At 48.5% G+C, this 24,523-nt stretch overlaps 2 protein-coding genes across 7 annotated transcripts in view; one reads left to right on the forward strand and one right to left on the reverse strand.

Moving 5' to 3' along the window:
• Nucleotides 1–1,420, forward strand: part of KIF9 (kinesin family member 9) — a 42,681-nt gene extending 41,261 nt beyond the window's left edge. For all 3 annotated transcript variants that reach the window (XM_053409388.1, XM_053409389.1, XM_053409390.1), the window contains one exon: nt 1,111–1,420. In XM_053409388.1, coding sequence (XP_053265363.1) covers nt 1,111–1,218 — 108 coding nt within the window. In that variant the 3' untranslated portion in view covers nt 1,219–1,420. The remainder of the gene's footprint in view (nt 1–1,110) is intronic.
• A 559-nt stretch (nt 1,421–1,979) lies between these two features.
• On the reverse strand, nt 1,980–23,065 carry LOC128423868 (tubulin delta chain-like). 4 transcript variants are annotated; one of them, XM_053409421.1, is made up of 10 exons: nt 22,506–23,063; nt 21,529–21,624; nt 20,310–20,371; nt 17,057–17,194; nt 14,706–14,847; nt 12,331–12,510; nt 10,829–10,924; nt 8,038–8,113; nt 6,842–6,983; nt 1,980–4,195 (listed from the first exon to the last, which is right to left on the reverse strand). In XM_053409421.1, exons 1-10 carry the CDS (start codon nt 22,601–22,603, stop codon nt 3,969–3,971), a joined length of 1,257 nt encoding a protein of 418 aa, XP_053265396.1. In that variant the 5' UTR covers nt 22,604–23,063; the 3' UTR covers nt 1,980–3,968. The 4 variants fall into 4 exon arrangements, with proteins under 4 accessions (XP_053265396.1, XP_053265399.1, XP_053265397.1 ...); XM_053409424.1 differs by lacking the exon at nt 12,331–12,510 and having other exon boundaries at nt 22,506–23,065; XM_053409422.1 differs by lacking the exon at nt 21,529–21,624.
• Nucleotides 23,066–24,523: the final 1,458 nt, after the last annotated feature.

Below are 24,523 nucleotides of genomic sequence, written 5' to 3' on the forward strand. Positions count from 1 at the left end.
ACCTCGGGTTAAGAACTTTGCTTCAGGATGAGAACAGAAATCGTGCTCTGGCGGCACAGTGGCAGCAGCGGGAGGCCCCATTAGCTAAAGTGGTGCTTCAGGTTAAGAACAGTTTCAGGTTAAGAACGGACCTCCGCAACGAATTAAGTACTTAACCTGAGGTACCACTGTACTTGCAGGAGGAGTGCTCGCCTTCAGGTGAGACAGGGAGGTGAGTTGCCGGGGGATCAGGACTGGCCGCTACCCCGACAAAGATAAAAGGCTGTTGGACCCCGCCCCAGGTTGCGGGAGCAACATCGCTGTGTGCTAGATCCTGCACCTGTCCTTGCCTGGTCTCCTGCCTCGTGTCCTGCCTTGGCCCTGTCGGACTGACTCCCAGCAGAACCTTCGGATTCTGGTCCGGGTTTCACGGGTTACCCCCGGGCCCAGCACAGTAATTCCAGCAGGATGTTAACATGGCGCAGGCCTCTCCCCTCGTTCACCTGCCCATCCAAAGTGGCAAGCGCTTTGCTAGAATAGTAAGCAGACAAACCAGAGAGTGCAGCCGCTTCTAGAAATTATCAGACAACAGAACTTGCAATAATTCTGTCATATGCAACACGGCAGCTTAATTGGCAGCCTTTTGCCTGCAGAAATAGGTCAGGATAAGACCGAAAATGGATGCAGAGGAGCTTGTTCTGCACTTCAGCACTCTATAAATACTCACTTGGTCTCATGGAAGAGGCCTGCAAAAAGTTCGTGCTTGTTTGAACTATTGGTTTGACCTAATGCTGAATCTATTTTTGCAACTTACGTCAAGGTTCGGGGTGGGAGATGTTTGAGTATTAAAAGGGATGGGGAGAAAAGGCCTAGGAGAAACAGAGTGGGATTTTGAGCACTGAGCATCCCATCCAAAATTACTGTAAGCCTCCCAGGCCTTGACAAGAAACCTTCTAAAACCCTACATGGGCTGGAGGTTTAAATAGATTTTGTTTTAACTGAAAGCCAAGATTATCAGGGCTCTGAGTGACAAGATCTTGCATCCCTCTTATTTCAAGGCATTTTTTGGAAGAGTGCTTGCACCCCAAGAATGCCAGGAATAACAGCCCTGTCTCTTTCTCTGTTTGAAAGCACAAATATGCTGGAGCCATGTCTACCCTTGAGCAAATGAGGAAGAAGCCAGGATCCGTTCAAGCTGCGGTGAAGAACAAGCCCCCTTCCGTCCTCAGCATCGTGTAGCAGACCCAGAACGCGCCGGGTCTTATTTCTTACAGGTGGAACTAAAGAAATGGACCTTTGAGCGCGTCAAAATATGTTTTGTTTTCGGAATAGGCAGAGAGTATAACAGACGTCTAGGGAATCTACATTGTTAATAACACTTGTACATTTCACCAAATGGTATTCACAGAGATTGTTAATAAATTAGTGAGAGAAAACTTAATACTTTGCTGAAAGTGTCGGAAGAAGACCCTGAATTCAGCTGAGGGAGGTGCAAATGAAGATTTGCTGGTGGGAGGAAAGGCTCTCAGGCTAGTGTTCCACCGATTCTCTCCCCACAAAAGCAAAAGAGGACTGTAGGCTTCCTTGATAATTTGGATGTTCTCATAGGTAATGCAATGAATCCAGAATCCAATAATAATAATAATAATAATAAATTTATTTATACCCTGCCCTCCCTGGCCAGAGCAGGGCTCAGGACAGCTAACACCAATAAAATAAAATCACAGTAAAAACATAATAGGGGGGAAAGAGAGGGGGGAGAAAGCAACTTAAAATACAGGTTGCAATGCAATTTAAAATGCAGCCTCATTTTAAAATAGCTCATAAATCAAGACTATAAGGGGAGGGAAACATAAGGGTCAGACCGAGTCCAAACCAAAGGCCAAGCGGAAAAGCAGTTTCCTTCGCCTCAGCGCGAGGGCACTGCCACCTCTGCACGTGGTTCTCTCTGTACCTGTGATGGGTTTGTGGAGCCCTTCGCAATAAATCCCTCTGCTCAATCAGAGATGTATTTTACAGCCTTTATTGTACATATTTACAAGGTACACAGCATCGCTTCGAGCATCCGAATCATCCGTAGCGGATCCCGGGAGTGGGAACTTCCTTCTCCTCCTCCAGCAAAGCAGCTTGGGCAATCCCAAATGTCACCGTTGTTCCCGGCGTTTTAACCCCCTCCTGTCCTGAGCTGACAGAACAGGTGTTCCCTCTCCCTCTGTGCCTGTGATGGCCTGGGATTCGGAGGCTGAACCTGAGGAATCCCAGCCTGCACAGGATTCCCCACCTCCAGAACCAGCTGAGCCGGAGCTGGGACATGAGCCTGAAGGGTCCTCACCTGTGCTGGATCCTCAGATGCAGGCACCAGCTGAGTCTGCTCTGGCCCATGAGGTGATGGAGGACCCATTGCCTGCAGGTGCTCCTCTCCCAGCCCTGTCAGGGGAAGCTGAGGTTGCCTCTGGGTCTGGTAACCCTCCAGCCTCTCCTGAGCTGCAGAGGCTCAGGGCAGAGAGGCGGAGGGAACTAAGTTCCCGCAGGAGGAGTACTCGCCTCCAGGCCAGAAGAGGCAAGTCACCAGAGGATCGGGGCTGCCCTATGCCTCGGGGCAGATAAAAGCCAGCCAGCCCCAGTCCCAGGTTGCGGGAGCAACATTGTTGGTCGCCTGTTCCTGCCTGCACCCTGTCCTGCTCTTCTGCCTGAGTTCCTGACCTCACCCGACTCCCTGCCTTGGATCCCGCTTCAGCTTTGACGGACAGCCTCCATACCGCACCCTCGACCTCAAACTAGACTTGGACCTCGCCGCACGGTTAACCCTCGGGACCAGCACAGTGCCTGAGCTGGTAGAGAGGTGCTGATGCTCGTTCACATCACCTGAGTGGCTTCCTCTTGCTCTCAACCCTCTTTCAGTGCTGCCTCTTCTACCGGCCCCTCTCTCCCCCCCTCCTTCAACTCCGCAGCCTTCCCTGCCAGCTCCGTGACAGCACCCATCTATTAGAACAGAGCTCCCCCATATAGCGCCGGGCCTCACCCACAGAGGTCTCCCCTGGCACCCACAGTGCACCCTTTCGTCCTGGGCTTTTGGGAGTTGCAGTGGCAAACATCTGGAGAGTGCCGGGGTGGCGTGGGGCAAAGGTTGCCCTATGTACACTACGGATCGCCAACTAAGGGACGTTGCTGGATGTTTTAAAGCACAGAGCACTGGTTTCCAAACCTTCCACGGACCACTTGAAAGTTACTGAGGGTCCTCGCGAACCGCTCAATGATTCTCCTGCCTGTTGTATAACTGTCCAGCACTGTGCTAGATGCTAAGGTCCTTCGGAATTTATTAAAATTAAAACTTTCCAGCGTGGACATTCACAGACCACTGCTGGGTGGCGGGACACTATCTGGGAGCCCATCGCAGATGGACAACTGTTTTTTTCACAGAAAGTCAGCAGGCAGGGCACTAGGTTTTGGAAATTCCCATGGACAGGCCTTGCTCAAAGAGAGGGATGAGGCTCATGATGCTCTTCGGATGTCACCGGACTGCAGCTCCCATCATCCTGGACCAAAAGCCGTGCTGAATGGGGTTCATGGGAGCTGAAGTCCAGGACGTGCCCTGAGAACTTTAGGTAGAGGACTCATTCTGACCTTCCCACGAGAATCATTCCCAAAAGCATTCCTGGGTGGGCCAGAGCGCCTGTAAAAGGGATTGCATGTATGCATTTGAAAGTCAGGTCCTTTCCCAAACTTGGTCTCCCGCAGTTTTGGGACTACAACTCCCATCATCCCTAGCTAGCAGTAGTCAGGGATGATGGGAACTGTAGTCCAAAAAACAGCAAAGTTTGGGAAACCCTGTTTTACACAGTCACGCAGCCATGCTGACCCTGGGGTGTGTTCGGGTGTGGATTGCGGGGGGTGGCACATTCTTAACGAGAGTCACCCCATATTTCCTTGGGCCCTGCTCCTCCCGAGTGTTACGAGGTGCTCTGTTAGAGGTCCTGCATCCCTCGCACTCACTCCCCGAGGTGGCTGTAATCTCCCAGGACGGAGCGCACCGTCTCAAAGGCCTGCTCAAAATCTCCTTCCTCGCAGCCATGCCTCCAGTACCAGTGCAGGAAAGCGTTGCTCTCGTACATGGCCCTTGCCCGCTGCTCCACCCGCTGCAGGAGGTCAGCTGAACTGCTGTGGTTGGCACAGACGGTCAAGCTGTGCCGGCCAGGAGCCATGAGGCTGGCAGCATCTGGAGGGAGGACAGAGGTAGCGAATTAGCACAAGCTCTGGATCCAGCCTAAAATATATAGATTTACAGCAGATGTCCAAAGCACATCATCAGCATGTCTTGGGAGCTGCATGCAAAGGTGCTGACATCCCATGGAACAGCCTTCCCAGGGAAATTCTCCTGGCATCATAATTCAGCCAGGCCTTTAAAACTAATCATGCTTGGATATAATATTAAAAAGCAGAGACATCACCTTGCCGACAAAGGTCCGTATAGTTCAAGCTATGGTTTTCCCAGTAGTGATGTATGGAAGTGAGAGCTGGGCCATAAAGAAGGCTGATTGCCGGAGAATGGATGCTTTTTAATTGTGGTGCTGGAGGAGACTCTGGAGAGTCCCATGGACTGCCAGAAGATCAAAGCAATCCACTCTGAAGGAAATCAGCCCTGAGTGCTCACTCAGCGGACTAGCAGGTGAAATTATCAGACTATGCAGAGATAGCAAGATTGATAGGGAAAGTCAGAATCAGGAGGAGCAAAACTTCAACAGGGAATGGGACAAATACAAAATGTATCTAAAGGAACACGGTAATCACTTGAGTTCTTTGGCAGACTTTTAAGAACTCCTGCAATGTTAAAGAGACTATGGATATTGTGGAGAACTTCAATGTGGATAAATTATAATATGCAGTTGACTTGGATATACTAAGGAGCCACGGACGGGGAGGAGGGAAATCCTAAGATTCAAAAGAATCTTTTTAAATTTTGGAATATCAATGTGTTAACCTGAGATTTATTTTGTAAAATCAATAAAAAATATTTTTTGTGCTTTATGGTTTGGCCCTCTTAAATATCTGTGTTTCTCCTTTCCCATAGCCTTCATTGTCCTGCACTGCATTTCAACTGTTGCTATTTGTGAGCTGCTCAGAGAAAATTTGTGTTATTGGGAGGTTTCAGATTTAACCGTCTCATCCTGAGTATTCCATTTCAACAGCAAATTATACATTTTTGACAAAGTCTTAGTTTTGGGTTCTAACAGTTCTGTTTCCAATTTGGATTTTTCCACCTGGAAGCCAACTTTCTTATCCAAATTGTAAGCCTCCATTATCTGATAATAATGAAGCCAGTCTCGCACTTTATCTTTTAATTTCTCAAAACTCTGCAATTTCAGTCTGTCCCCTTCTTGCTCCAAAATTTCCCAATATTTTGGCCATTTGGCCTCCATGTTAAGTTTTTTCTGAGCCTTAGCCTCCATTGGTGACAACCACCTTGGGGTTTTATTTTCCAATAAATCCTTATATCTAATCCAAACATTAAACAATGCTTTCCTGACAATATGGTTTTTAAATGCTTTATGTGCTTTAACCTTGTCGTACCACAAATATGCATGCCAGTGGTACCTTGGTTCTCAAACGCCTTGGTACTCAAAAAACTTGGAACCCAAACACTGTAAACCCGGAAGTAAGTATTCTGGTTTGCGAACATTTTTCGGAAACCGAACGTGCACTATTTTGAGTGTTACATTTCCCATATGAGTGTTAACTGAGTTCTGTCTGTTTTTGCTATTTATTTTGTGTTTTTGTGGCTCTGTGTGTGTGTGTGTGTGTGTGTGTGTGTGTGAGAGAGAGAGAGAGAGAGAGAGAGAGAGAGAGAGAGAGAGAGAGACTATGTGGAACCCAGTTCAGCTACTGGCGGATTGATTGTGTGGCTGCAGTACATTGTTTATTGCTTTCATTTTATGGATTAATGGTCTCGTTAGATAGTAAAATTCATGTTCAATTGCTGTTTTAGGGGTTGTTTTTAAAAGTCTGGAACGGATTAATCCATTTTACACTACTTTCTATGGGAAAGAGTGCCTTGGTTTTCGAATGCTTTGGTTTTGGAACGGACTTCTGGAACGGATTAAGTTTGAGAACCAAAGTACTACTGTATATAGATTCAGTAAGCAGTACAGTGGTACCTCTGGATGCGAACGGGAGCTGTTCCGGAGCCCCGTTTGCATTCTGAAGCGAATGCAACCCGCGCCTGTGCGTGCCGCAATTTGCTGCTTCCGCGCATGTGTGTGACGTCATTTTGAGCGTCTGCGCATGCGTGAGCAGCGAAACCCAGAAGTAACGCGCTCTGTTACTTCCGGGTTGCCGCGGAGCGCAACCTAAAAACACTCAAGCCGAAGCTACTTCAACCCAAGGTATGACTGTAATAGTAAGTGTGGAGTTTGGAACTGACAGGGTTAAAACTCCGTGGTGTCCTGTATCTGGGAGGAGCTTGACGCAGAGAAGTGCGTCACAGTGTGTGTCTGCATTCAGTCTTGCTTTCGATTCTGACTGAGACGCAGTTCAGCTCAGAGAGACTGCGTGTGTGCTTTTGGAGCACGGAGAAATGTCGGAGGTTTCTGACGGATTTATTGCTTTGTAAATAAACGCTTCTAGAGATAAGAACCGAACTGTCTCTGGACTTGATTTATCCCTCATCTCACACGGACGCAGGACCGCTGCTACTCTGCTCTCCTGCCAGGTCAGCTCCCAAGCAGAGGCACGCAGGGAAGCCTGACTGGACACAGGATTTATTTCCGCAAAGTAAGAAGAAGAAGAAGAAGAAGAAGAAGAAGAAGAAGAAGAAGAAGAAGAAATGTCCTGGGCAGAACCAGAACCAGGGGCTTGCGAGACTGACCGGTCCAGTAAGTAGCAGCGAAGGGGTTCCACGCAACGCAGCGGTAGCCTTGCCTCAGCTTCCTCAGGACCAAACTGGGGTTCGCGAGAAAGGCGTCTTCCCGGGGGCCGCGAGCCACAGCCAGCACGGCTGTGCTCTGGTGCTGCCGGCAAGCCTGCTAAGGACCAAGGCACAAAGGAGATGGAAGAGGCCTCACCACCCCAGCCCCACCTGGTGCCCTTCCCCGGGACGGATGCTCCAGAGGGAGCAGGAATTCTCTAGGCTAAGCAGAGCAGCAACAGGGAAATCCAGCCAGACGGTTTTCATGAAGGGTATTTGTTCTTTGAAACTACCTTCCAAATTCCGCTTTGGGCTGGATTTTACGAAGAGCTTGTTCCATGGGCAGGGAACTGGATCCGGCCCAATCGCCTTCTCAATCTGGCCCACGGACGGTCTGGGAATCAGCGTGTTTTCACATGAGTAGAATGTGTCCTTTTATTTAAAAGGCAACTCTGGGGTATTTGTGGGGCCTGCCTGGTGTTTTTACATGAGTAGAATGTGTCCTTTTATTTAAAATACATCTCTGGGTTATTTGTGGGGCATAGGAATTCGTTCATTAGGTAAAGGTAAAGGTACCCCTGCCCGTACGGGCCAGTCTTGCCAGATTCTAGGGTTGTGCGCTCATCTCACTCTATAGGCCGGGAGCCAGCGCTGTCCACAGACACTTCCGGGTCACATGGCCAGCGTGACAAGCTGCATCTGGCGAGCCAGCGCAGCACACGGAACGCCGTTTACCTTCCCGCTGGTAAGCGGTCCCTATTTATCTACTTGCACCCGGGGGTGCTTTCGAACTGCTAGGTTGGCAGGCGCTGGGACCGAACGACGGGAGCGCACCCCGCTGCAGGGATTCGAACCGCCAACCTGACGATCGGCAAGTCCTAGGCGCTGAGGTTTTACCCACAGCGCCACCCGCGTCCCTAATATTCGTTCATTACCCCCCCAAAAAATATAGTCCGGCCCCCCACAAGGTCTGAGGGACAGTGGACCGGCCCCCTGCTGAAAAGGTTTGCTGATCCCTGACCTTCTATCCCAGCTGAATTCCTAGTATGATCTGCTATCCAACGCAGGAGATTCTTCCTCTGAATTTTACACTGTAGCCTGCACAGTGGTTAGAGAAGCCCAAGTTACTCATTTAACTCCCCCCAGTGAAAGGATACAGGATTTCCATCCAGAGACTGGCGAGGCAGCGGCTGCAGCACAGAAGACGCCAGGCTGTCCCAAAACACCGTCCCCCTGGGGAAATGAAACACAGGCCTCGCTCACCACAAAGGCAATCCCATGTGGAGGGAGGTAGGGAGCAATAACTCGAACAGTGTCAGAGAAATTAACTCTGTTTTCAAAGAAACGAAACAGCTCAGGAAGCCAGGCCTAGTTAGACCCTCAGCAGAGCCTGGTAGATGAAGGGAACGCAGTGGATGTAGCCTACCTTGATTTCAGCAAGGCATTCGACAAGGTGCCCCATGATATTCTTGTAAAGAAGCTGGTAAAATGCAGTCTTGACTATGCTACCACTCAGTGGATTTGTAACTGGCTGACTGACCGAACCCAAAGGGTGCTCATCAATGGTTCCTCTTCATCCTGGAGAAGAGTGACTAGTGGGGTGCCACAGGGTTCTGTCTTGGGCCCGGTCTTATTCAACATCTTTATCAACGACTTGGATGATGGACTCAAGGGCATCCTGATCAAATTTGAAGATGACACCAAACTGGGAGGGGTGGCTAACACCCCAGAAGACAGGATCACACTTCAAAACGACCTTGATAGATTAGAGAACTGGGCCAAAACAAACAAGATGAATTTTAACAGGGAGAAATGTAAAGTGTTGCATTTGGGCAAAAAAAAATGAGAGGCACAAATACAAGATGGGTGACACCTGGCTTGAGAGCAGTACATGTGAAAAGGATCTAGGAGTCTTGGTTGACCACAAACTTGACATGAGCCAACAGTGTGACGCGGCAGCTAAAAGAGCCAATGCAATTCTGGGCTGCATCAATAGGAGTATAGCATCTAGATCAAGGGAAGTAATAGTCCCACTGTATTCTGCTCTGGTCAGACCTCACCTGGAGTACTGTGTCCAGTTCTGGGCGCCACAGTTCAAGAAGGACACTGACAAACTGGAACGTGTCCAGAGGAGGGCAACCAAAATGGTCAAAGGCCTGGAAACGATGCCTTATGAGGAACGGCTAAGGGAGCTGGGCATGTTTAGCCTGGAGAAGAGGAGGTTAAGGGGTGATATGATAGCCATGTTCAAATATATAAAAGGATGTCACATAGAGGAGGGAGAAAGGTTGTTTTCTGCTGCTCCAGAGAAGCGGACACGGAGCAATGGATCCAAACTGCAGGAAAGAAGATTCCACCTAAACATAAGGAAGAACTTCCTGACAGTAAGAGCTGTTCGACAGTGGAATTTGCTGCCAAGGAGTGTGGTGGAGTCTCCTTCTTTGGAGGTCTTTAAGCAGAGGCTTGACAACCATATGTCAGGAGTGCTCTGATGGTGTTTCCTGCTTGGCAGGGGGTTGGACTCGATGGCCCTTGTGGTCTCTTCCAACTCTATGATTCTATGATTCTATGAGATCAGCTGTGGGGACTGAAGGCCCTTGCTTTCTCACTTTCCTCACTGGAATCTGAGACTCCATCGCCTTGCCTGTCTTTGCTCCCCCGTCTTCATACCTCTTCTGGTTCTGGGAGATCAGGGGCAATGGCAGCTGATCGTAGCAGGAGGGGGAGACCCCCAGCAACCTGTTTTCCCAGCAACCTGCCTCATCTCTGTTGCTTCTTCTTTTTATTTTATTTTTTTTAATTCAAAATTATAACAAGCCATATTATCCAAAAACATATCATCCTTGTCCCCCCCAGTTTGTTATCGCGTTTGTCCATCTAAATTGTCCGTAATTTTTCATTACATTACAAGAGTGTTTAAAATCCTGCTAATGCTGTCATCTCCTTACAGTGGTCTCCTAAGTAAACTATAATTTTTTCCCTGTTCTTTTTTAAAGCTTTTGTCCTCTTGGTTCCTGAGCTTCCCAGTTAATTTTGCCATTGCCATTTCGGAATAGACCATTGTCTTGGTTTGCCATTCTTCTCTGGTCGGGGTTGTCTCTTCCTTCCATCTCTGGTCTAATAACATCCGAGCGGCAGTTGTTGCCTACTTTATGTATGAAAATAGAGACCTCACTCTACACCTTTGTTTGAAATGGAGCTGTTTTAATGAAAATAAGACTTTGGCTTGGATTCGGCATTCTAGCTCCTGCAGGCATCCCCGGACTTGACCCTCCAGCTGTTTTGGGACTACAACTCCCATCATCCCTTGCTAATGGGAGAAATGGTCAGGGATGATGGGAATTGTAGTCCCAAAACAGCTGGAGGGCGAGATTGGAGATGCCTGCGCTAGGGCAACAGGGCTTTTCCTCCACTAGTTCACCTCCTGCAATAAAGGGTCATCTAGTATCACCCCCTACAACACAAGCAACACAGTAATAATAATAATAATAATAATAATAATAATAATAATAATAATAATTTATTATTTATACCCCGCCCATCTGGCTGGGCTTTCCCAGGCACTCTGGGCGGCTTCCAACAAAACACTAAAATACAGGAACATATTAAGCATTAAAAGCTTCCCTGAACAGGGCTGCCTTCAGATGTCTTCTAAAAGTTTGGTAGTTGTTTTTCTCTTTGACATCTGGTGGGAGGGTGTTCCACAGGGCAGGCGCCACCACCGAGAAGGCCCTCTACCTGGTTCCCTGTAACTTGGCTTCTCGCAGAGAGGGAACAGCCAGAAGGCCCTCGGAGCTGGACCTCAGTGTCCGGGCAGAACGATGGGGGTGGAGACGCTCCTTCAGGTATACTGGACCGAAGCTGTTTAGGGCTTTCAAGGTCAGCACCAACACTTTGAACTGTGCTCAGAAACGAGTTGTGGCCTCCCAGTGAGGCCCCTGCTCCTACCTTGTGCTGGCTTGGGCTGTGTGGAGGAACTTGAAGGCTGGCATGGGGCAGACGGTTCTCAGCAGCTCCCAGGGCTCCATCCCCATGTTAACCCCACTGCAAAGCAAGGGACAGGGCATTGAGAAGAGCAGACGTAACAGGCAACACCTGCCCCAGAGGCTCCCAAACTATTTTGGGGCTGGATAATAACGATAATAATTTTATACCCTGCCCATCTGGCTGGGTTTCCCAACAGAATACAGTGTACTTAATTCGTTCTGGAGGTCCGTTCTTAACGTGAAATTGTTCTTAACCTGAAGCACCACTTTAGCTAATGGGGCCTCCTGCTGCTGCCACGCCGCCGGAGCACGATTTCTGTTCTCATCCGGAAGCAAAGTTCTTAACCTGAGATACTATTTCTGGATTAGCGGAGTCTGTAACCTGAAGCGTATGTAACCTGAAGCGTCTGTAACCCAAGGTAACTTAGGGATTCTGTTTTGGCGACTGTAACGCTGGTTTAAGGAGCCATTTGGCACCTATCTTATATATACAGTGGTACCTTGGGTTACAGACGCTTCACGTTACAGACTCCGCTAACCCAGAAATAGTACAGTGGTACCTTGGGTTACAGATGCTTCAGGTTACGGACTCCACTAACCCAGCCCAGAAATAGTACAGTGGTACCTCAGGTTACAGATGCTTCAGGTTACATGCGCTTCAGGTTACAGACTCCGCTAACCCAGAAATAGTACCTCAGGTTAAGAACTTTGCTTCAGGATGAGAACAGAAATCGTGCTCTGGCAGCAGTGGGAGGCCCCATTAGCTAAAGTGGTGCTTCAGGTTAAGAACAGTTTCAGGTTAAGAATGGACCTCCGGAACGAATTAAGTATGTAACCAGAGGTACCACTGTACCTTGGGTTAAGAACTTTGCTTCAGGATGAGAACAGAAATCATGCTCCGGCGGCGCAGTGGCAGTGGGAGGCCCCATTAGCTAACGTGGTACCTCAGGTTAAGAATGGACCTCTGGAACAAATTAAGTTCTTAACCTGAGGTACCACTGTATTAAAAACACTAAACATTAAAAACTTCCCTAAACAGAGATGCCTTCAGATGTCTCCTAAAAGTCAGACAGCTGTTTATTTCCTTGACATCTGATGGGAGGGTGTTCCGCAGGGCGGGCGCCACCACCGAGAAGGCCCTCTGCCTGGTTCCCTGTAACTTGGCTTCTCACAGGGAGGGAACAGCCAGAAGGCCCTTGGCGCTGGACCTCCGTGTCTGGGCTGAACGATGGGGATGGAGATGCTCCTTCATGTATAAAGGGCTGAGGGCGTTTAGGATGGGAATTGTAGTCCGGAGCACCTGTTGGGTGCTAGGCTGGGGAAGGTTATCTCAAGCGCAGACACCTGCAGAAAGCATTTGGCCTTTCTTAAGGGAATGTAATGGAACGGCTCTTCAATCAAGCGGTGGCTGGGCAGGAAGCAGCAAAAGTGAGCCCCTGTCCCAAGCGCCTGCCTTGGACTCACCTTTGTGATGTGAAAATCTTTAGTGGGCAGAGAAGCCCAGCGAGGCAGGAAGCTAGGTAGGCATTCATAGAAGGGAAGGAGACTTGGCACGAGGCTTCAGGAGTGTCCTTCCTCGCCAGGGGAGCGGCTGCCTGCTTCAGCACCTCGTCGTTGTGAAACAGAAGGACCCCGTCTGCATACCTGGGAGGAGAGCAAAGCTGAGTCAGGGTCATTTCTGATGGACTAATTTATTATTGTTGTTGTTGTTTAGTTGTTTAGTCGTGTCCGCCTCTTCGTGACCCCCTGGACCAGAGCACGCCAGGCACTCCTGTCTTCCACTGCCTCCCGCAGTTTGGTCAAACTCATGCTGGTAGCTTCGAGAACACTGTCCAACCATCTCGTCCTCTGTCGTCCCCTTCTCCTTGTGCCCTCCATCTTTCCCAACATCAGGGTCTTTCCCAGGGAGTCTTCTCCTGAGGTGGCCAAAGTCTTGGAGCCTCAGCTTCAGGATCTGTTCTTCCAGTGAGCCCTCAGGGCTGATTTCCTTCAGAATGGAGAGGTTGGATCTTCTTGCAGTCCATGGGACTCTCAAGAGTCTCCTCCAGCACCAGAATTCAAAAGCATCCATTATTCAGCGATCAGTCGTCTTTATGGTCCATCTCTCACTACTGGGAAAACCAGAGCTTGAACTATACGGACCTTTGTTGGCAAGGTGATGTCTCTGCTTTTTAGGATGCTGTCTAGGTTTGTCATTGCCTTTCTCCCAAGAAGCAGGCGTCTTTTAATTTGGTGACTGCTGTCACCATCTGCAGTGATTATTATTATTATTATTATTATTATTATTGCTATTATTATTATTATTTTATATCCCGCCTTACAGCAGCTACTACTATGCTATAAGATCCACTGTCCTGTGATATCATATATGAGTTTCTACTACTGATGAAGACGGCGAAACAAGGCTAATATTCCGGAAATCCTTGTCTTAGACTGCCACAATCTTTCGTGTGGATTGTTGGACTCTATGAACAGACAGGTGGAATAGACATTTTTGTCACGGCTAAAATGGCCGCTGTTTCTTTAATGTGAATAAAGCTGGGTCAGCATGACTCAGCGGCCTGCACCAAGTTGTATATATAAGTGAGAAATGTTAGTTTCTTGCTGAGGCTGGTGTTTGGGTTGGTTGGTTGGTTAGTGCTGGTGCGTATAGTTATTCAGTCGTGTTTTGCACAAAGACTTTTAAGAATAAAACTCTGCAAGGATATTCTTCTGGACTCTTTTATGCTGACAAGGGTCTGAGGACCAGGCTGAGGAGACCAGGCTGAGGAGAACCCTTTCCTTCTTTTTTTTGCTTTTTACAAACACTGACAATTTTCACATATATGGACCTTATGCATAAACTGATTAAAGAATGAACTGATCCACCGGGTCTTCTACTTTTCCCATTGAACTTTATGAGCTTCTTCTGTTGAAATCTACAATTCAATACAATGAATAGTATATATATTATTTTTTCAAACCTACAGCCGGTTATGTCTTGTGTGTTTATTGAATCTTTCACGTAACCAGAGGTTTGCTGTTGTTTTGCGCTTGTTTATATATGAACAACTTGCATATAAACGCAGGCTTGCAATGGATAAATTCAATGATATTTGGAATCCATTCTTACAAATACTGGAACAGGTTAAGATCTGGTGAAGTACAATAACAACCTTGTGAAATATACAGTTTGGGGTTTCCCCCCCCATCCTCCCCCCTTCTTTTCCCTTCTGCACAGGTTCTGTTTCTCCTTATTGTTCGCATCTCACCATGTCTGGTGCAAGGGACGCAGGTGGCGCTGTGGGTTAAACCACAGAGCCTAGGACTTGCCGATCAGAAGGTCGGCGGTTCGAATCCCTGCGACGGGGTGAGCTCCTGTTGCTCGGTCCCTGCTCCTGCCAACCTAGCAGTTTGAAAGCACCTCAAAGTGCAAGTAGATAAATAGGTACCGCTTCAGTGGGAAGGTAAACGGTGTTTCCGTGCGCTGCTCTGGTTCGCCAGAAGCGGCTTAGTCATGCTGGCCACATGACCCGGAAGCTCCCTCGGCCAATAAAGCGAGATGAGCGCCGCAACCCCAGAGTCGGCCACGACTGGACCTAATGGTCAGGGGTCCCTTTACCTATGTCTGGTGCACATATAGTTAGGTACTTTTTGAACTTTCAATAAAGATGTTTTTTTAAAAATATGCTTGTATGCTTGGAGGAGAACCATGGAAATAAAGTCGAAATGCCCAACTCTGGCACATTCATTCTAACCTGTCTACCCTGAGTAGATCTTCAGTCAGCTATATTCCAGTGCCGTTGCTTTTTTCCTTTTGCTGGCCAAGCCTTGTAAGAGATAGACCTTCCTTTACTCACCTCTGGAGCCAAGAAAGGCACAGCAGGGCGTTGTAGTGCTGCAGAGGGCTCTCACCAGCTTTGTGCGGGGCCACTGAGACCGACAGGATGCGGCCCAGGGGGTACTCTTCTCGAATGGCTTCGCACAACCGGGAACTCAGCCCTAGGGGAAAAGAGCCCAACGCAAACGGATTAGCATTGCTTAACATCAGAGAAAGAAGGAGTTGCTATTATTATCACTGCTAATAAAAATAACAAGAATGAGGAAATCCCGACAAAAGAACAGCGGCAAGAAAAATTGATGACTTATGCAGAACTGGCTAAATTGCGAGATAAGGACAACTGTGACTTTTTTAAAAAAAATATTTTTTATTAAGGATTTTCTTGTTTTACAGAAGTGTAGCGCCTCGTATTTTTTCTTCTTCTTCCATGTAACATTTTTACAAATCCGTTTCATTTCTTGAGGCATTAGGGGGAGAAGAAAAAAGAAAGAAAAAAGAAAGGGGGGGTGGAGAGAGGGAAGATGGATGGGGGTCGGGGTCGGGTGGCGGTGTTTCTATTATGTTTAATGTATGTAGAGTTTGGTGTCAGCGTTGCTTGTGTTGTTCACTTGTGTTCCTTTGGTGGTGAGAGAGGTTGGGGTTGGCCTAGGGTGTGATTGTTTGCTTGTGATTGGCTGTGGTGATCTTTGTTTTCGTGTGTGCGTGGGGTGTGTGTGTGTTTTGGATCAGGTTAGCCATATTGATTTGTATGCTGTTGGTGGATTATTGTCATTGTCCTGTTGGGCTGTGTATGTGATAAAGGGGAGCCATACCGGGGTGAAGGCGTCTTCTTCTGTTTGAAGGACAACTGTGACTTTAAAGAAGAAATGGAACTTTCTACAAATTACTTAAAAAGACAACAAAATGAATTGGACTCTTTGGCAGGTTTTGAATAAACATACACAAATTTATTGATTGATAGCATGGTAGATAGATAATGTAAGGATTTGCATAATTTTACAACATGCAGAGAATAATATGTGTTGAGAAATCAGAGAGAGGAGGGGAGGAGGATTTGAGGGGGTGGGGGGAAAGGGGGGAAATAATGAATATGATATGTTTGGATAAGTTGTTGTGTTGAAATTGCTAATAAAAGGTTTTTTTTATAATAAGTATAAGTATACGTCACCCATCTGGCTGCGCTTCCCCAGCCACTCTAGGCGGCTTTCAGGTAAAGGTAAAGGTACCCCTGCCCATACGGGCCAGTCTTGACGGACTCTAGGGTTGTGCGCCCATCTCACTCAAGAGGCCGGGGGCCAGCGTTGTCCGGAGACACTTCCGGGTCACGTGGCCAGCGTGACATCGCTGCTCTGGCGAGCCAGAGCCGCACACGGAAACGCCGTTTACCTTCCCGCTAGTAAGCGGTCCCTATTTATCTACTTGCACCCGGGGGTGCTTTCGAACTGCTAGGTTGGCAGGCGCTGGGACCGAACAACGGGAGCGCACCCCGCCGCAGGGATTCGAACCGCCGACCTTTCGACTGGCAAGCCCTAGACGCTGAGGCTTTTACCCACAGCGCCACCCGCATCCCTTTCTAGGCGGCTTACAGCATATATAAAAACACACCAAAACATCAAGCTTTAAAAAAAAAAAAATCCTATACGAGCAACAAACAAACCAATAAATTGATAGAAACCAATAACAAGAATAAAGAGTTTATAAAAGGTAAAGGTAAAGGGACCCCTGACCATTAGGTCCAGTCGTGGCCGACTCTGGGGTTGTGGTGCTCACCTCGCTTTACTGGCCGAGGGAGCCAGCGTACAGTTCCGGGTCATGTGGCCAGCATGGCTAAACCACTTCTGGCGAACCAGAGCAGCACACAGAAACGCCGTTTACCTTCCTGCCGTACCTATTTATTTGCTTGCACTCTGACGTGCTTTCGAACTGCTAGGTTGGCAGGTTGCAGGGACTGAGCAACGGGAGCTCACCCCATTGCAGGGATTCGAACTGCTGACCTTCCGATTGGCAAGTCCTAGGCCCTGTTTAGTGGAGTTTGTAATGTTTGATGTTTTAGCGTGTTTTTAATATTCTGTTGGGAGCCGCCCAGAGTGGCTGGGGAAACCCAGCCAGATGGGTAGGGTATAGATCATAAATTTATTATTGTTGTTGATTATTATGAACCATCTTCAGAGGCAGCCCACGCCATGCCTTTAAAAGCACGTGGCTTCCCCCAGAGAATCCTGGAAACTGTAGCTCACCGCAGGTGCTGGGAAGTGTAACACCGTGAGGTGCAAACCACGGTTTCCGGGATTCTTTGAGTGAAATGCATTGTGTGGCTGTGGCGGTAGTCAGGGGAGGGGAAAATAACTTTCGTTCAAGCGATGTCCTCACCAGCTCCTGTGCCCCCGCTGAGGCTGTGGAACAGCACAGTCCCACCGTAGAAATCCCTTTTCTCGGCCTCTTTCCGCAGACTCTCCATCGTTCGACTGCACAAGCTCTCCTCGCCCTCCGAACGGACGCCGTGATAACCTGTGAACCACAAAAGGTACAGGCACCAAGCGAGAACAGCTGCTGGAGACAAGCAACAAGACAGGAGCGTCCCTGCTTTTTATTATTGTAATTTTTATTAAATTTCTGTTTCACATTTTAGAATACAGTCATACCACGTTACGTTTGCTTCATGTAACGTTCTTTCAGGTTGCGTCCCACGGCAACCCGGAAGTACTGGAAAGGAAGCGCAAAATGATGTCATGCGCATGTGCAGAAGTGCCGAATTGCAACCCGCGCATGCGCAGATGCGCCACTGCGGGTTGCGCTCTTTTCATGTTGCGAACGAGCCTCCGGAACGGATCCTGTTCGCAACCAGAGGTACCACTGTATTCACTTAAACAACCTTAAAATATCAGGGATTTCCCTTCCTCTTTCCATGGTTCATTTTGCACAGCATAAATCCCTACATATTTTATATACCGTATTTTTCGCTCTATAAGATGCACTTTTTCCCTCCTAAAAATAAGGGGAAATGTGTGTGCGTCTTATGGAGCAAATGCAAGCCGCGCAGCTATCCCAGAAGCCAGAACAGCAAGAGGGATCGCTGTGCAGTGAAAGCAGCGCTCCGTCTTGCTGTTCTGGCTTCTGGGATTCAGAATTTTTGTGTGTGTTTTCCTCCTGCAAAAACTAGGTGCGTCTTATGGGCTGGTGTGTCTTATAGAGCAAAAAATACGGTAAACGAACCCAAGCAGTATTCCATTATAACAGGCACGTCCAACTTCAAAGACATTGCAATCTATTCCCACTATAAAAGAAACTGGCATCTACCCACTGGATTGACCAACACTGTTGAGCTTTTTTTAGAAATCCAAAGTTGTTGAGTTTTTTTTAGAAATAAGAAGTAGTTGAGCTTTTTTGGGGGGGGATCAGGGTCCCACAATCAGCCGCGATTGACCATTCCTGCAATATAACATCCACCCAAACTTCCCTACACTGTTAATTTTATCTTAATGCTGCTGCCCCCATTTTCAAATACAGTCGTACCTTGGCTCCCGAACGCCTTGGGAGTTGAATATTCTGGCTCCCGAACCATCAAAAACATTCAGCTTTGGAATGTTCTTTTGGAAGCCAAGAGAACTAGCTTCCGACTGGCTGCATGAGCCACGCTTTGGTTTCTCAACGTTTCAGAAGTCGAGGTACAACTGTACACGCAATTTCCCTCCAGTGTGAGAGCCAGTGTGGTGTAGTCGTTAGGAGCGGTGGACTCGTAGTCTGGTGAACCGGGTTCGCTTCTCTGCTCCTCCACCTGCAGGGTGACCTTGGGCCAGTCACACTTCTCTGAAGTCTCTCAGCCCCACTCACCTCACAGAGTGTTTATAGAATCATAGAATCATAGAGTTGGAATAGACCACAAGGGCCATCGAGTCTAACCCCCTGCCAAGCAGGAAACACCATCAGAGCACTCCTGACATATGGTTGTCAAGCCTCTGCTTAAAGACCTCCAAAGAAGGAGACTCCACCACACTCCTTGGCAGCAAATTCCACTGTCGGACAGCTCTTACTGTCAGGAAGTTCTTCCTAATGTTTAGGTGGAATCTTCTTTCTTGTAGTTTGGAACCATTGCTCCGTGTCCGCTTCTCTGGAGCAGCAGAAAACAACCTTTCTCCCTCCTCTATGTGACATCCTTTTATATATTGGAACATGGCTATCATATCTCCCCTTAACCTCCTCTTCTCCAGGCTAAACATGCCCAGCTCCCTTAGCCGTTCCTCATAAGGCATCGTTTCCAGGCCTTTGACCATTTTGGTTGCCCTCCTCTGGACATGTTCCAGTTTGTCAGTGTCCTTGTTGTGGGGGAGGAAGGGAAAGGAGAATGTGAGCCGCTTTGAGACTCCTTTGGGTAGTGATAAAGCGGGGTATCAAATCCAAACTCTTCTTCTATATATATTGGCTCTCTTCCACTGTCTTTCCATTCTTACGAGCTTTCCAGAGGCTGTTGGATCGAGAGGAATGGTGGCGGTGGTTGAGCTGTGGAGCCCCCAAGGGAAGGGAGCTCAAAGCCCGGGGAGTGGTGATGGGATGATGATGAGCTTTCAGTGGGAGAAGACTGGGAAGAGGAGGTGTTGGAAGTAACAGACCCGAGTGAGCAGGGAGAGTCTCTGGCAGAGAAAAGTCCAGAATCGGAGGCACAAGCAGGAAAGGAAGGAAGCCAAGAGGCAGAGATGAGTCAGGCTGTTGAAGAAGCCCTTCTGCTGTGACAAGCTCCTCTCCCTGCTTATCTTCCAGAACCAGAAGAGGTCTGAAAAGGGCAGAGCAGAGGTTGGTTGCATGCGGGCGCTGACTCTGGCTTGCTTGGGGAAAACCCTGGAAAGGAGGGCGCTTAAGAAGACTGTGGAGAGGTGGGGACCTTCTGTCTTGGCAAGTGATCCATGGGTCAAGACCTACTGGGGAGGATCCGCTGTGTTCACAAGGCCTGACACTCAGCCAAGCCTGTGCAGATGTTCTTGCTAATAAAAAGTTAACTCCAGCATTGAGCGGCGTGACGATGGGGCTTGGACTACTGCCATGCGCTCTACGTGGGGCTACCTTTGAAGGTGACCCGGAAACTACAACTAATCCAGAATGCAGCAGCTAGACTCGTGACTGGGGACGGCCGCCGAGACCACATAACACCGGTCTTGAAAGACCTACATTGGCTCCCAGTACGTTTCCGAGAACAATTCAAAGTGTTGGTGCTGACCTTGAAAGCCCTAAACGGCCTCGGCCCAGTATCCCTGAAGGACCGTCTCCACCCCCATCGTTCTGCCTGGACACTGAGATCCAGCACCAAGGGCCTTCTGGCGGGTCCCTCCCTGCGAGAAGCCAAGTTACAGGGAAGCAGGCAGAGGGCCTTCTTGGTGGTGGCATCCGTCCTGTGGAACCCCCTCCCATCAGATGTCAAAGAGATAAACAACTACCTGACATTCAGAAGACATCTTAAGGCAGCCCTGTTCAGGGAAGTTTTTAATGTGTGACATTTTAGTGTATTTTTGGTCTCTGTGGAAGCCGCCCAGAGTGGATGGGGAAACCCAGCCAGATGGACATGGTACAAATAATAAATTATTATTATTAGTAGTAGTAGTATCGCTACAACGGAGAACTCTGGGGCTCTTACCATAAGCCCAGTTGCTGCCTCGTCCCTGCTTCCCCATGATGAGATTGGACTCTCTGAATACCCTGGTTTTGGGGAGGGGGGAGGAGAAAGGAAGAATGATGATGATGACGATAATGATGAAACTATCAGAGAGACTTTATTTGGGTCTGTGTGCACTAAAACAATAGAATAAAAATACGTTTCGCATGGTGGTTCTGTTCCTGGCCCCCATGCGTGTCGCTGCAGCGCATATAAGTGCACTGCGTCACCCCCCCACCCCGATTTCTACCTTCTTCCAGTTCCAAAAGGGATCATATGTCAACTGGATGCACCTAAACTGGTCGTAACCAAGAAAGCGGATTTCTGCAATCTGAACCAAAGGAAAGTGCATATAAAGCTTATTTTGCACAATTTAGCATTCTGGCTAAATGGGACGCAGGTGGCGCTGTGGGTTAAACCACAGAGCCTAGGACTTGCCGATCAGAAGGTCGGTGGTTCAAATCCCCGCAACGGGGTGAGCTCCCGTTGCTCGGTCCCTGCTCCTGCCAACCTAGCAGTTCGAAAGCACGTCAAAGTGCAAGTAGATAAATAGGTACCGCTCTGGCGGGAAGGTAAATGGTGTTTCCGTGTGCTGCTCTGGTTTCGCCAGAAGCGGCTTAGTCATGCTGGCCACATGACCTGGAAGCTGTACGCCGGCTCCCTCGGCCAGTAAAGCGAGATGAGCGCCGCAACCCCAGAGTCGGCCACGATTGGACCTAATTATCAGGGGTCCCTTTACCTTTCTGGCAACCTTTCACCACTGGAAATCCCGCTTACCCAACCCGGTTTCTGAGATTTCAGCAGACGCTGAAAACTTCTAAGCCTCTCTCGGCTATGCAATCTCATAAAAGGCTCGTCCCCTCTTGTATCCTTCCCCTTCTCTATGGAATACAGTGGTACCTTAGGTTTCATACGCTACAGGTTACAGACCCCACTAACCCAGAAATAGTGCTTCAGGTTAAGAACTTTGCTTCAGGATGAGAACAGAAATCGCGCTGCAGCAGGAGGCCCCATTAGCTAAAGTGGTCTTCAGGTTAAGAACAGTTTCAGGTTAAGCACGGACCTCCGGAACAAATTAAGTACTTAACCTGAGGTACCACTGTACCCACTACCCGAATAAATCTATTAACAGTGGCCCGGAGATTTCTTACGTTGCCTTCCAAGGAATGAGGGCGGCGGAGCTGGAGCCCCTGCCACTTACCCTCTTTTGACTTGTTTCTGCAGCTTCCTCACCACTTTGGGTTCACTGTCCACACAGATGGCGCTCAGATGGCCATCCTGGGAGCAGAATGGGTAACTGGAAGAGACAGAGCAGCGGCTCACATCAGGGAAGACCCAAGACACCCTCGGTCCACTCAGCTTTAGTTGAAATTCCTGCATCGCAGGGGGATGGACTAGACAATCGTCAGGGGCCCTTCCACCTCTACAATTGTATGATTCTATGAATCCTGGAGGGACACGGGTGGCACTTTCGGTTAAACCGCAGAGCCTAGGGCTTGCCGATCAGAAGGTCGGCGGTTCGAATCCCCGCGACAGGGTGAGCTCCCGTTGCTCTGTCCCAGCTCCTGCCAACCTAGCAGTTCGAAAGTACACCAGTGCAAGTAGATAAATAGGTACCTCTCCGGCGGAAAGGTAAACGGCATTTCCGTGCGCTGCTCTGTTTCGCCAGAAGCGGCTTAGTCACCCTGTCTGCGGACAAAAGGCCGGCTCCCTCGGCCAGTAAAGCGTGATGAGCGCCACAACCCCAGAGTCGTCTGCGACTGGACCTAATGGTCAGGGGTCCCTTTATCTTTATCCTTTACATATGAAGGACGCAGGTGGCACTGTGGGTTAAACCACAGAGCCTAGGACTTGCTGATCAGAAGGTTGGTGGTTCGAATCCCCGCGAATGGGGAGCCTGTGATCCTCCAGATATTGCTGGGATCACAACTCCCATCACCTCTCACCTCTGGCCCGCCGACCTTCTGATTGGCAAGCCCTAGTAATAGTGAAATTAATGAAATGCAGATTAAGTGATAAAGACTGAAAAATCTTCAGATGTCCAAAATATTGTATAAGAAAATACGTTACATGATTTGTGGAAATTTTATGTAAAAATCAGTATAAAAAGTGACAAGAGACTGGAGGCCCAACTATAAGCCTGTGGTCTGATCCAGCAAGCTTTTCTAACAGACATACATGTCAGCTTCTCGGCTACTTGTGCTGGTAACGATTTGCCACCATTCCTGCCCAATCTGGTTGCCACACTGTCCGATCTGTAGCCACACGGCAGACATGGTTCCTGGAAGAGTAAAGACAACAACAACATACCAGTGTTAGACATTGGACCTCAGAACAGGGGAAGATGTTAATTGAGTCTCTGGACATGATAAAAGCAGGTGATGTTGAATGGCTATCTTCTGTCGCTGGCATGGGTCTGTCTCGAGTGACAATGGAGTGTGCCTGAGAGGGTGAAGTCAAACCACCGTGTTGGCAGTACTTAAGTAAGCTCCCCGGACCACAAGCCTGGGCAGTGTGTCTGAAGATCCTGGGCTGCCCAGACGACAAGACCCCTTCTCGGCCTCGCTGATGAAGCCCAGAGGAAAGCAGAGCAAGATGTCTCCCACTTGCTTGGTTGCAAGATTTGCCGGAAGGTGGCATACAACCATTTTAGGGACTCCATTCTAAATACAGTAATACCTCCGCGAACGTCCGCCCCGTTGACTGTCCATTTTGGCAAATGTCGATGGCAAACCCGGAAGTACTGTATTTTTTGCTCTATAAGACACACATTTTCCCCTCCAAAAATTAAGGGGAAATGTGTGTGCGTCTTATGGAGCGAATGCAGGCTCCTTGGCTTCAGCGATAGCAACGCGAAGCCTCCGGAGCGCAGTGGGAGCGCTCCCGCCGCACTCCAAAGGCTTTGTGTTGCTTTCGGGTTCCTTTCACTGAAGGGTAGGTTCCCCTTCAGCTAAGCGGGAGTTGAAATGGAAGGGGCTCCATTTCTCCTGCCGCTTCGCTGAAGGGGCGCTGTGCAGAGAGGGGGAGATTTTTTTTTTCTTGTTCTTCCCCTCTAAAGCAAGGTGTGCCCTATAGAGCGAAAAATATGGTACTGGAATGGGTTACTTCCGGGTTTGCTGCTCACAAATGTGCAGAAGCGCTAAATCGCGCTTTGTGCATGCGCAGAAGTGCAAGCCGCTCTGCGCGCAGAGCAGCGCTTTGTTGAGCGTCCCTGTCGTTGAGCATCTGGGGCTCCGGAACGGATCCCAGACTCAAAACAAGGTACCACTGTATGTAAAAAAAATATATTATTTAGCTTTACGTAATGATTGTACACAACAAACATAACAATTCCAAAAATAAAAATAAAACAAAGGGTTCTCTCAAACCTTCACACGTCCCTCTCTCCCTGGAATAAATTTTATTCCTGCATCTTTTACTGTAATCTATCTATTATATCTATTATAGGGACGCGGGTGGCGCTGTGGGTAAAACCTCAGTGCCAAGGACTTGCTGATCGCATGGTCGGTGGTTCGAATCCCCGCGGCGGGGTGAGCTCCCGTCGTTCGGTCCCAGCGCCTGCCAACCTAGCAGTTCGAAAGCACCCCTAAGTGCAAGTAGATAAATAGGTACCGCTTTATAGCGGGAAGGTAAACGGCGTTTCCGTGTGCTGCGCTGGTGCTGGCTCGGCAGCTGCAGCTTCGTCACGCTGGCCACGTGACCCGGAAGTGTCTTCAGACAGCGCCGGCTCACGGCCTCTAGAGCGAGATGAGCACGCAACCCTAGAGTCGGACACGACTGGCCCATACGGGCAGGGGTACCTTTACCTTTATCTATTATATATCCATAGTATCCAAAGTTTGTGTTACTTTAAAAGTGTTATTGTATTCCTGCTAATGATTTCAGCTGTTTACACTGGTCTCTAAGATATGTTATAAAGTTATTCCAATCCTTGATAAAGATTTGGTCTTCCTGATTTCTGATCCTTCCCAACATTTTTGCCATTTCGGCATAGTTTATCAACTTGGTCTAGCATTCTTCTCTGGTTGGGACTTTATCTTCTTTCCGTCTCTGGGACCACTCCAGATTTGTGTTGGGCTTAGTCCTTAGCCTCTTCTTCTCCCAAATTAATAATAATAATAATAATAATAATAATAATAATAATAATAATAATAATTTGTTTATACCCCGCCCATCTGGCCCATTTCCCCAGCCAC

This window comes from Podarcis raffonei, chromosome 12 (genome assembly GCF_027172205.1).
Source record: "Podarcis raffonei isolate rPodRaf1 chromosome 12, rPodRaf1.pri, whole genome shotgun sequence".
NCBI lineage: Eukaryota > Metazoa > Chordata > Lepidosauria > Squamata > Lacertidae > Podarcis > Podarcis raffonei.

Bases quoted from the DNA above. Each gene is read 5' to 3' on its own strand.
- LOC128423868 (XM_053409421.1), bottom strand. From the start codon at position 22,603: ATGTCTGCCGTGTGGCTACAGATCGGACAGTGTGGCAACCAGATTGGG. The intron at 17,195-20,309 runs GTAAGAGCCCCA...TGTGGTTCACAG, and splicing joins AGGCAGCAACTGGGCTTATG to GTTATCACGGCGTCCGTTCG. The intron at 8,114-10,828 runs GTAGGAGCAGGG...TCATTTCCCCAG, and splicing joins ACAGCCCAAGCCAGCACAAG to GGGGACGGTGTTTTGGGACA.